At 40.6% G+C, this 12,916-nt stretch overlaps 1 protein-coding gene across 8 annotated transcripts in view; it reads right to left on the bottom strand.

Annotated features, from left to right (window-relative positions):
- Nucleotides 1-552: 552 nt before the first annotated feature.
- The window catches only part of SEMA3D (semaphorin 3D), a 199,514-nt gene continuing 187,150 nt past the window's right edge, over nt 553-12,916 (bottom strand). For all 8 annotated transcript variants that reach the window (XM_050936855.1, XM_050936852.1, XM_050936859.1 and 5 more), the window contains one exon: nt 553-8,980. In XM_050936855.1, the coding sequence (XP_050792812.1) occupies nt 8,552-8,980 (429 nt within the window). In that variant the 3' untranslated portion in view covers nt 553-8,551. The remainder of the gene's footprint in view (nt 8,981-12,916) is intronic.

Raw genomic sequence — 12,916 nt, 5'->3', positions numbered from 1 at the left:
CTGCAGTGGAACCAAGATTGATCCCACACAGGGATCACATCATCCACTACTGAAGTGCGGCCACTTGTCGGGAGGGGACACTGCAGCTGTTCAAAGTTCTTATTCATGTGAAACTTCAGTTGACGTCAACAAGATATGTATGTGCATAATATTTGCCCTGTTGACTTTGTATTAGTTCCTTAGGCCAGGTCCACACTACAGATATCTGCCAGAATAACTACACTGGTCAGTGGTGAAAAGAGATGTGATCCCTGACTGACATAGCTGTGATGGCAGAAGACCCTAGTGTAGATGCAGCTGGCAAAGCTGTCCTTTTACTGCGATAGCTTGTTTTGTTGAATAAGCATTTTCACTATACCAGTATAAAAATACAGACTTGTTGGAGTAGCTGCAGTTACACTAGGATTGCTTTGTTGGTATAGTATAAATGTATTCCTGCACCAGCAAACACTGCCCATGTCTTCCACTTCCGTCTCATGTTGCAATCTTTGTGATTTGGAAACCCATATTTTACTATTTGGTCTGATTAGGGGGAAAAATAGACAGCAAAAGTTCTGTCAGAATTTGCTATTTATTATAATAAAACCAAAATATACATTTAACAGTTTCAGATACCTTTGGATTACAAGATTGGAATTCCTGTTAAAACAGCAGGATTGCCAAACTCAAAGCTAGTTAGTGACCATGTACAACGCTTTAGTTATGATGTTACATAATTAACTATATAGCTTGTAGTATTGTTGTAGCCGTGTCAGTCCCAGGATATTAAAGAGAGCAGGTGACTGAGGTAATAGCTTTTACTGAACCAACTTCTGTGGGGGAAAGAGACAAGCTTTCAGGTTTACTCAGAAAGAAGAGCTCTGTGTAAGCTCAAAAGCTTGTCTCTTTCACCAACAGAGGTTGGTCCAATAAAAGATAGCGCTTCACCCACTGTGTCTCTATATTTAGCCATGGTAATTCACAAATGGGCCCTTTCCACCAAAAATGTGTTTTTCCCCCATATTACTCTGTAAATAATGATACTATAAATGTGAAATTGACTCCTGCACAGAAAGTCAGTCTAAGAACCACTTAAGCCCTATAATGTGGCTTTAAGTGGTGCATAGTTCTTGTGCTGGACTTCTGAAATCCTGTGAGTTTTGCCTTATGTGAAAATATTAGCCTGACTGACAGAATGTGAGGCATTAACCAAATTCCTTTTGGTAAATCTGCTTGGCCATGACTTTTCTCTTGAGAGCATTTGGGGAGCTTCTGAACAGTTTCCTTTCTTCCCAGTCAGACTTATCCTAAGATATTTGAATTTTTCTGTCATTAATTGGGGGAAAAAAACATGCAACTTCATACAAGTGATGGAAAAGATAATAGATCAGTCTCTCTTGATTTGTATGTTGCATAGATTTCTGTGCTTCTTATTCAATAGTAATGTAGTCCAGTTTTTACAATGTCAACATGTTGACAAGCAAACTTAAAATGACTATTTTACATTTACTTTACATAGAAATCTTTTCAATTTAAGTCATGAAGAAATCGTAAGTAACAGAATTTAAGGAATCCTTTAGAGCAGGTTGATTTTTTTAAAGTTGGGTGAGTTTTGGAATATTTGAGAGCAATTTCCATGCTGTCATCATTCATGGTATTTTTATTTTTCCTGAATTTTCTTGTATAAAAATAATTCATTTTCAAACTGAAATTTTCAAAAAATGCTTTTTAAAAAATCCTTTGTGACTAAGGGCTTGTCTGCGTGGGGAAGTTAGTATGGAGTAATAAGCTCAGGTGTGAATTTAAAATGCACTAGCTACCGGTGTAAATACTGTTACGCTTTAAAGCACACAAAGGCGCTCTTAGTGCTGAGTAAGTATGTCCACACAGAGAGTTAATATGAAATAGCTAGTGTGCATGAGCTGCTCCATACCAGCTACTCTGGGCTTTTTTCCTCATGTAAATAAGCTAAGATGACCAATCAAAATTGGCCATGCAATCTCCTCTTGTCTCCCCTACCCCAGGCAAATATACATTTTGAAAAGCAACAAGCAGGAAAATCTTTTCTTTACAAATTTCTATTGATTTTTTTTTGAAAAAATGGAAAACTTCAAAAATATGAAAACATTTTCCAAAAATATTTCATTTTTGGAAAATGGCCATACTTTGATAAAGTATTATTTTCCTCTTAAAATTTGACCATTTCTAGCTGTCAGATTTTTGGAACTTTTACTAAATTATATAGCTTTAGGTGATGCTTTGAAGTATAGTAAATGCAAATTTTGTAAAGTGATCCTGGCTTTCGGCCTATAGGCAGGTATATGGTACTGTCCCATGAAATGCTAAGTGCTTTCAAAACTCATAAAAGTTGTGAAGCCCACAAGACTCTGGCCAGGGTAGCCATGACACACCTTTGCAGACAAGTTATCTGCCTAAGCTTTCTGTTCCAGTCACTATTACCATGTATGTTGAATCTTCAGAAAACGGCTGGTCTTGGCCATGATTCCATTTAACAGCAGAGAAGCAAGAACAAAATGATAGAACACAAAAAGCAGCCAAAGGCACTTATATATAATAAGAGTAATAGGGCAGAATATAAAACACAACCAAAATGGAGACATGTCTGGGTCCATTAAAAATATCATGACTGCCTATGAGTGGACAAATAACTGTCTTGGCACAGACTATTTGAAATCATTAACTAGAAGTCCATAGCAGTAATAAAAGCCACCTGGACATGTTTTTCTGGTTCTTACATCACCCAGAAAGTTTTTTGTCTTAAAGCACAACAGACATTGATTTTAAACTGGGCAACTGTACACAATGACAATACAATAAAGAGGAAAAAGACCAGCTTTAAACAAGAATTTCAAAATCTCATTATTGAGGCAAATTTCACCTTCCGATCTGTGATTTGTCTTTCCAGATCTGGTTTACATCTGTCAGTCACTGAATTGTTTTGTGTCAAAACATTAGGAAAGTTTGTGGTAGACACTAGTCTATACAAACACAAGTGCCTAAGAAAACATTGTCTGAGATGAGAATATGTTAAATGGCCTTCTAGTGTGTTTAACTTTATACACTAAGCAATGAGTCAAATCCTGAAATCTTCACTGATTTGCCTAGTCTTTTTTTTTAAGGTCAGCAACAGTTTGCCTAAGTGAGGACTGAGTGAAAACCAAGGAAGGATTTGTCCCGATAGCTTGAGACAACAGACTCAGATGGTACAATATAAAAACAACCCTGAACAATTAAGAGCCCAATCCTGCTCCATTGAAGTTTGTGGCAAAACTCCCATTAATTTCAATTGGAACAGGACCAGGCCCTTTAGCCAAACATCGGTGATTATCTGTTATCCCAGTATTATAATATATTTAAATATTCAGCACTGTGAAAATGTATGCCTGGCTAGGACACCTTTAGGATTATCATCATTAAAATACTATATGGAAGTTAAAAAAACAAGATCATTTTTCACAGCCTTAAAATTCTCTCAAGGGCTGTTCTTTTATCCTTCCTTTTCCTGTCTATAATGTACTTGTTTTATAAACTTCAAAAGTTGGATTACAATTACAAAGGATTTCACACCTCAGCTAATCACAGAAGCCTAATTCTGAGTAATGTTTGTGACACTAAGGTAAAATACAATAAGGAACCGCTTACATTTTTCATAAGTTGTAACAGAATATATTGGAGAGACATGTGGACTTGATTTTCCTGTCACGCAGGTGTAATTCCAGTGCCTTCCATGCAGTTAACTCTTGATTCTCCTCTGTATAATGAATCTCTACATAGTTATCTACACTCTAAGCTGCATCTTGCAATAACTTGCTATAATTACTTTGATTAGATTCAGATTTATATTCCACTGAAGCCAATGGGACTTAGGTCACTGACATCCATGGGAACTGACTTTGTAAGTATTTTTAGCTCATATCAATCAGTTGCAATACCTTGTGTTACACATAAAATAAAATACATCCAATTATTTATGTAGGTCCCTACAAAACAGTCATACACATGACAACCATTTAGTAGGAAAATCATGTTCTACTAATCATGTATTAAATTTTGATAAGGGATTTGTAAATGGTAGATGCATATCAAGATTTACATAGATTTGATTAAAATTTCAGAGTGTTTTAGACTATGGGCCCAATTCTGATTTCACATGAATGTAAATCAAGAGTAATTCCATGAAGTTTAATTGCATACATTAGTATAACCGAGATAAGAATCAGGATCCAATGTCTAGTTGCAAAATCAAGGATCTTGGCTCCTCAGTACGTGTGTAAATTTAACTGTTTGCACAGAAAATTGTTTGCTTATGATATGAATACATATTTACATGTCCCCAGAATGTTTTGCAGCAAAGGAACAAATTTAACAGAATAAGTGTTAAACGCTTTATTCTTTTGTCTGCTAATCCCACAGCCAGTTTTATTTTAACTGACTTCAGGAATACTACAGTGTTCAGGAACCTGATGGATCTTAAAGCTTGCATCAGTTTTTAGAATTCTAACAACTACAATACAAGCTGCACTGGCTGTTCTGACAGGCTGTTTGAAATGGATGGAACTCAGGCAAACACAAGTTATGTTCTGAAGTGAGGGGAGAAGGAGTTTGTTATTTTTTTTAATTTATTTTTTGAGGTAGGGGAAGAGCATTTATTACTGATTGGACCAAGGTATTTTTTTTTAAAGTCTAAACTGTCTGTTTAGAACTTTCAGTTATTAATGTGGAGGTCACTTTTTCCACTCTCAACCAAAACTTTGGGTAGCATTACTTTTACTGAGCCCTTTAAGGAGGCTGGGTTCAGTTCCATTTTAAGTATGAGTCTATTGTGGCTCATTGTATAGCTTGCAGCACAATGGACCATTAAGTCCTCATTTTGAAAGTTAATTAGATCTAGGTTTGGGCCTTTACATTAAAAATATCTATAAACTGAATATATATAACTGAATTTTTTACAGGAAGGGAATCTTTTCTTTTCTGTCTCTTGTTGCTAAAATTCCTGAGTTAGCTCATTCTGTTCTTCTTTGAGCCTCTCTTTGGGATTGCACATTACAGAAGGATCCACTACTCTTACTCCTGACCTTGCTTTTTGACTGAATAACAAACAGCTGTCTAAAGAAATCCCTTCTTAACCTTCCCCAGTGTTCCCTGGACTATCTAGCTAATTTACTGGTCTCCAGTGCCCCTTGGAATCATCCCCAGTGCCCAGTGTATCATTTACTGATGTGTATGAGAAGCAGTGTCCTAGTTCAATGTACATCTCTTATAAAATGTATTGAACCACAAATTTTTATCTCCACAATATTATTAAATACCCCTCCCCAGGGTGGTATGAATCCAATATGGCATAATGACTTGGAGGATATTGAATTTATTTCCTCAGGATAGAAGTGGCCTCATTCCTCGCTTAGGGCTTCACTTTGCTACTCCACACAGCAGAGTTGAAGTCAGTCCTCTGAGAGGAATCTTATTGCAGGAACACTTAAAATAAAATAAAACCCCTTGAATTTAAGAGTAGTAACATTTTAATTCAATTTTTTAAAGCTCATAGTCCCAGTGGTGCAGCCCTTAGGCCGTCAAGACTCCTGTTGAAGTTGACAGGGAGTTTTGTGCAAGGATTGTGGCACTAGGCTCTGCAAAACTATTTAAACCTAAAGGAAACCAGTTCTGTTCAGCTCTCAAGGAAGATAGAAAAAAGTACTGAATAAACACAAACAGCTTATTTAGAGCCAAATCCTGCTCACCTTATCTCACTGAGTAGGGGCACTGAAGTGAGTCCAATGGTTCTACTTTCATGAAGAAGATAAGTAGGTTTTATGCTCTAATCAATACTTACAATATTGCTCCCATTGACTTCAGTGGGAGAAGGAGCAGGCCCCTTGTCAGTACATGTAAGCATGGGCCCAACATGGATTATTTGATGCTAGCACCTTAGCTTAGTCATGGCATGGCACTACTCATTCCCCGGAGGACCAAGTCTGAGAGATGGTACTCTCTGGACTGATAAAATACAAGAAGGAATATATTGGTAGGTGCTGTATGGTAACTGCAGTGATCCTTAGGCAAATTTTTTTTAAAGTGATTCAAGATTTTGAGTGTCTCATTTTTTGGGTGTCCAACTTGAGATTTCTTAAAGGGGCCTCATATTTACAGGATAACACCCCTTCTGGAGTCTCAAATTGGGCACCAAACATCAGGGCAGTCAAAATCACTAGTCACTTTTGAAAATTTTGGCCTAAGGTCCTATTGCTGTACAAGCTGACTTCTGAGCAAAATGCTTACTACTGTGAAAAGTTCTATAGACATTAATAGGCTACTCAGAGTAGTAAGGACTAAGCTTATTAATAAGAGCCTAGGACATCAATCTCTTTGATTAAAGGTCCTGTATAATGAAACTCTCCTCTAATCTTTTACAATAGTTAACACTTGCAGAGTACACTATCAAAGTACTGTACACAAACTACCTAATGTCTTCTAATTAACCAATGTATCTTAAAGAAAAAACAAAGAATCTAAAATCCCTGTCTTTATACAATACATGCACATTCAGTTTTAATTTTTTTTACAATAAACTTGAGTCAGGTAAGGTTCCTTTCTATGATCTGAAAAACACAACACCTTATTTGTATCATTTATCAAAAAGGAAATGTACAATGGCACAGATTGTATGGGCACAATTATTGATCTGGGACTGAATTCACATACACATTGGGTAGTGGATAGGGATAATCTCCAGCATTCAGAGCCAAAGTTCTTGGTTCCTTAATAAATTGCACATCAATTACATGGGTTTTCCACAGACTTTGCTCTCAAGACATGCAGAATGCATGAGAAACAAATAAAGTCTGTCAGTTTAGTATCCATCAAAGCTTTCTTCCATGTGAAGAATTGGCTAATTTCTCATTTCACACTCAAAGAGGCGTGAAAGGCAGAAAGCGGGAGGTTTGGTAGAGTAGGGGAGAGGGGCTGCGAAGCATGAGAAGAGGCAATAGGCCTGTTTTTGATCTTGCTTACACTAGCATAAATTGGGAGAAAGTCCAATGAAGCCAATGGAGTTACCCTGGTGTAAATCAGACCTGAAAGGAAGTACCGGGGCTGCCCAGAGGATTCAGGATGCCTGGGGCAAAGCAATTTCTGGGGCCCCTTCCATAAAAATAAGTTGCAATATTATAGAATACTATATTATCATGGGGGCCTCTGCGGGGCCTGGGGCAAATTGCTCCACTTGCGCCCCCCCTCCGGGCGGCCCTGGGAAGTACAATGTCTCTTGCTCATACAAGAAGTTTTATCTCATTAAAGAGAGAAAGTAAAACTAGGAACACTTTACAAATGATGTTATTGTAAATCGCAAAGCTACTCATCTCTAACTTCTACTTCTGTTTATTTACACGTGGGCTTTTTTTGTTTTTATTTAATTATAATAAAAAAGTATTAATTCCAACAACACAATGCCTTGTTTGAAATACACAAGAGCTTTTATAAAACAAATACACAAGTCTGAGGAATGTCTGCTCTCTCCCCAATGTTAAACCTGGCGTAAGAGCACTGTCAGTTTCTGTCTGTCGCCAAATATGTTTCCCTCATTGTCTTTTGTCATCAAGTTCGGGAGGGTTTTTGTGCGTATGTGTTCTCCATTCCTCTTTTTTTCTACAACAAACTAACCATACTCCAGAAAATGAAGCCAGCCGGGGGTTAGAGTTATAGAAGTGAGTGGAGACATTCAGGGTAAAATCTTCAGCGAGACAATAGAGGTGAAGGCAGAAATCCCATTATTTGTTAATAGGGTTTGTTAATGTACCTCCCAGGTGCTTCTTACGAAATTTACTCTCGAGTACCTTGCTGGCAGTTTCAATTGAGTCAAAATTTCATTTCAGCAGATGGACTGCAAACTAGAGGCTGCTTATGCCCTAATGAATAAAGCTCTGCATCTCCTCCTCTTAAAATGTGATTACATTTTTAAAAGGGGAAAACGAGTGTTACTTCTAAGCTTATATTTAATTTGATTTTTTGCTTTGCTTCTCTGTGTTAGCAAATGCCACCCATGTACCTAAATATATGTCCAATGGGTAATTTAGTATAGTTTTGCAGATCTGTCACAAAATGGCCTGTATCTATATGGCACCTCCCATCCTTACAAGACCCCCGAGCAGTTTTACAAATACATCCACATACCCCTGAACTGCAGCCAACTCTTGGGTGGAATGTAGCAGTCAATTAATAATGCACTGTAACATAGACTTTAAATCTCATATAAAAATTAAGCCAGGGAAGCCATGGAACACCCACATGACATATGTCACGAATCAGCTTCTCACTGTTAGCTGCAAAATCTGAATTTCTGGGAAAAACCCCAGATTTGGAATTATTGCCTTGAATGCAGGCAATTTGTTATTTGCTAGAATATTCCAGTATTACAGTGCAGTCCTGTACAGACCAATAATGACTGTGCATTATCTAATCTCAGTGTGAAGCAATATTAATTAATAGGAAGGATGCACAAAACAGAACACAGTATTTTTGCATGTTAAATGTCCTTTCTTTAAATAGAATATAAAAGCTATGTAGATGCAGGCCTGGCATGTGGGCTGCTGACAGGTTCATGGTGCCTTCGATTTCGCTTTTTCTTCATCTCCTGCATGTGCTTCCATTTTGCCCCACCTTTGTTCCGCTGCCGTCGCTTCTCTCGGTGCCACATCTGTTCACAATACTCATCCAGGCTGAAGCTGGGGCTGCTGACAAGTTGGATGTAATCCTTGTACCTCAGCCGCGACTCAGTAAGCAAATCTCTCCCCCGTCCCTCTTCATCCTCTGTTTTCTGAGTGCTTTCCATGTGCCCGTTCTCTACGACATTCAAATTTAACTTCACGATGGTGTGAATGAACGTGTGCTCCTGTGCTTTGCAGTAATACGCCCCTGTGTCCTTTCTTTGCAGGCTGCGGATCAGCAGCCCGTATTCCGTTTTGATGATTCTCTCGTCAGCCTTCAGCTGTGAGATTGGACAAGGCAGAAAACAATGCATTAAAAGCACAGGAAAAATAAAATCTGAGTATGTGTTAGGTGGGGAGTAGAGGAGATCAGCGGCAGCTCCAGGCACAGTGCTCCAAGTGCATGCCTGGGGCGGCAAGCCGTGAGAGGCACCCTGCCAGTCCCTGCGAGGGTGGCAGTCAGGCTGCCTTCGACAGCTTGCCTGCGGGAATTCCGCCAGTCCCGCGGATTCGGCGGCAATTCAGCGGTGGATACATCGAAGCCATGGGACTGGCGGACCCCCCCGCAGACAAGCCCCGAATCCACTGGACCAGGGACCTCCCACAGGCAAGCCACCAAAGGCAGCCTGACTGCTGTGCTTGGGATGGCAAAAAAGCTAGAGCCGACTGGAGGAAACAGGGGATGATTGGCTCAGGGACTGACAATGAGATATGCAGCCTTTTACCTCTAGGTCACCTTAGATAAACAGATGCATATGGAACCATTTGAATTTCAGAGCTCTACTATTCAATTGGTAATTAGAGTCTCATCAGCATGCATTAGTTAAAGGTACATACTGTCTGAGAGGATAGAGTCACCAAGAAATAATACAGTTAAACAGACCAAAGCAAGAGCGGGATAGTTAGCTGGACAAATCCCATTAGACTGCAAGCTGTTTGGGGCAGGGGCTATCATTTTATTCTGTTTGTACAACACATAGCACAATGGGGTCCTGGTCCACGACCGGGGTGCCTAGCCACTACCGCAATACAAATAATAAATCAATAGTAATAACAATTAAGTCAATACGTCTTATTCTGATGTGACACTGGTTTACAACACTCTCTTAACTTCAGTGTAGTTACTCTTCATTTACACCATTGTAAGTGAGAGCAGAAAAACGCCAATAAGATACAGAGAGCTAAAACCCAGTGCAATTTTTTTATCATGTAGAGTTCAGGATCTGTGAATGAGAAAACCTAGGAAAAACTGAGATTTAAAGCTAAGGCTGAATTTCTGTGCATTATGTACCCTATTCACTGCAGCATTTGTGGAATTGTAGTTGAGACTGTGAAGGCTGTGGAAATACTTGCTATATCTAGCACAATATGACATGTTAGCCACTGGGGTGCTGGCTCAATGCACTTGGTGCCTGAGGCAAACATAGCCATCCATGCTGCCAGCTACTTTGCAAACTGGTAACCTACAAGTGATTTACAACATAATTAAGCCTCACAACCCCTCTCTGAGGCATTGGTATGTTAGGATCCTTGCAGATGGAGCAACATGGATGTTAAGTGATTTGACCAAGGCCACACAAAGACTCAGTGGCAGCGTTGTGAGTACAGCTCTGACTCCCAGTCCCTTGCTCTAACTCCATACCCCAGGGAATATTCCCTCTGAAGCGCTGATGTTTGAAAAGGAAGCTGGCACTTCACAGAGTGTGCAGTGTTCTGCTGCCGCACAGAGGCTGCAGGGGAGAACAACAGTGAAGGGATTGTGGTTCAGCTTAATTAGCCCACAATGCAGATTAAGCACATCCTCAGCACCACTGGTGTCATTGTTATAATACACAAGGATCCTGTTTAATTCACTATTGTGCTGAGTGCCTCACTGGGAAAAAAAAAGACAGACAGAAAGAAAAAAAAATCTGGAAAATGTCCCAGACGATACATGTACCCTCCCAGAATATGTCAGAGGAAGATGATCAGGGAAGTATAAAGATGAGTAAAAGTAATGGTATTCACAGTGGGTAGATTACACACTGTTTTTATGTGAAAAATCTGTAAGCAATTCTTCATCCCTAAATAATATATATAAGTCCTGTGTGCCTGGCTTGCTACCATACTAGCTGAAGCACTCTTCAGCCAGATATGTGCAGCTGCCTGTGTGCCATTGATGACCCATTCAGAGAGCACACGTCAGCTACTAAAAAGGCAGGGTGGTCTACTGAATGAAACATGGCTCAGCTGGGGCTTACTGGTGGGTTCAGTTTGGTTCTGTCACAGACACACAATATGGCCTGAGGCAAGGCAGCTCTGGGCTTCAGTTTCCTCATTCATAAATTGGCGACAATAATACTTACTGCATCACAAGGGGGAAGTTAGGCTTATTTAATAAGTGTCTGGCAAGTGCTTTGTGATCTTTTGACACCAGGCACTATATAACCCCTGGGACGGTGCAACTACTTAGGCAAACTAGGCGGCCGCCATGGGCGCCTAGTGGTTGGGGGCGCCTAAATGTCCACTCAGGCGAGGAGGTGGAGTGGAGGTGAGTTGTGTGGGAGGGTGCATGGGGGGTGTGTGCAGGGAGGGCTGCCTGCAGTAACAGGTGGGGCGCACAGGGGAACAGCTCCCCGCCCCTGCTTACCTCCACTCTGCCTCCTCCGCTGAGCACACAGCCCAGCTCTAAGTCTCCTCCAATCAGCACCGCAAGTGTGGGAGGAGAATTAGAGCAGCGCTGGCATGCTCAGTGGAGGAGGTGGAGCTGAGGTGATCTGGGGCGAGCTACCCAGACAGGGTTAGCTTCTGCAGGGGAGGTCTCCCCAGGCAGGGTTAACTGCTGTGGTGGGGGGAAGTCTCCCCAGGCAGGGTTAGCTGCCGTGGGGAGTGGGGGAGACGGGGGAAGTCTCCTCAGGCAGGGTTAGCTGCCATGGCTGGGGGGGAAGTCTCCCCAGGTGGGATTAGCTGCCGTGGGGGGACAGGGGGACTCTCCCTGGGTGGGGTTAGTTGCCATGGGGGGACGGGGAGGATTAGATGCTGCGAAGGGTTCCCCAGTTAGGGGGCTGAGTTAGCTGCTGGGGGGGGGGGGTGCAAGGTGGAAGTTTTGCCTAGGGCGCGAAACTTCCTTGCACCGGCCCTGTACTGAGTTAAACTAGATTGGTCATGGTCAAAATACAAATACATTTACAGCAGCTAACAGTCCTGCAATAGTGGGGAGATGGACTAGATAATACAATAAGTCTTTTTTTTCGCTAGATTCTACCACATAGGGCAGTTTTCAGGTTGGCATCCCCTTATTTGAAGTAAAAGTTTTTGCAAATCCCTTGCACTTATTGTCAAGTGACAATAAAAATGTATCAATGATAAGATAAGCCTATATAATGTATTTGTGTGTATGTTTCATGTTATTGAGAGACAATACCGGAAGAGTAAGGTTAGTTAGGCAGTGGTGGAGAGAGATTTTCTTTCGTTTAGATTATAATAAATTTTTCAGTGCCTTGCAAACCTCCCCCCGCCCCCACCAACTACCTTTCATGATCTTCCCCCCCCACACACACAAGGGTCATGACCACAGATTGAGAAACATTGACATGGAAAAGACCAACTGCTGGATGTCTGAGGAAGACAGAGAAATGTAGGGTGGGATTTTCAAAACTGCTCAGCACTGGCCTTTACTCTGTTGCCATTAGATGGCACGTGGATTTCAACAGGAGCAGAGTTAGACCGAGTGAGCTTTCTTGAAAATTTTGCCTAAACATGGCATTATAATGTGTCTAGTGATACCACAACATTTGGTATCCTGCAAAGGTAGAATATAAAGAAGATATTTTAAGTTTTTGAAAAGGTCTATTTTAAGGGTAAGAGTTCCATCACATTTGTTGTTATTATTTCTAAGGCCATCCAAAGATATATTATTAGGTGTCTTCTAAAACAGAAAGCCTTCTCCAAGGTGCTTACAAGATAAAATTATGCATTTAATCAGCATGGGCATGGCAGTATGAGGAAAAGTTTTTATAAATTATTCTAGGAAAACATGTCTTAACCTAGTTAATTTCATGTAGGCATAATGGCAAAGGTGGATCTTAAAAAGGGGCTTGAATGAATTGAGAGTGGTGGCTTTTCATAGCAGCTCAAGCAGGTCATGCCAGGAGTAGAGACTAGTGTGCAAGAAAGTGCAAAGAGGGCTGTGAGTAAAGTTGATGACCAAGGCGAAAAGTCTGGTGTCGCTGGTGGAG

The sequence above is a fragment of the Gopherus flavomarginatus genome, chromosome 1, assembly GCF_025201925.1.
Source record: "Gopherus flavomarginatus isolate rGopFla2 chromosome 1, rGopFla2.mat.asm, whole genome shotgun sequence".
Classification (NCBI taxonomy): Eukaryota; Metazoa; Chordata; order Testudines; family Testudinidae; genus Gopherus; species Gopherus flavomarginatus.
Note: the sequence above shows the minus strand (reverse complement) of the source record. Positions and strands in the feature narration are given on the sequence as shown.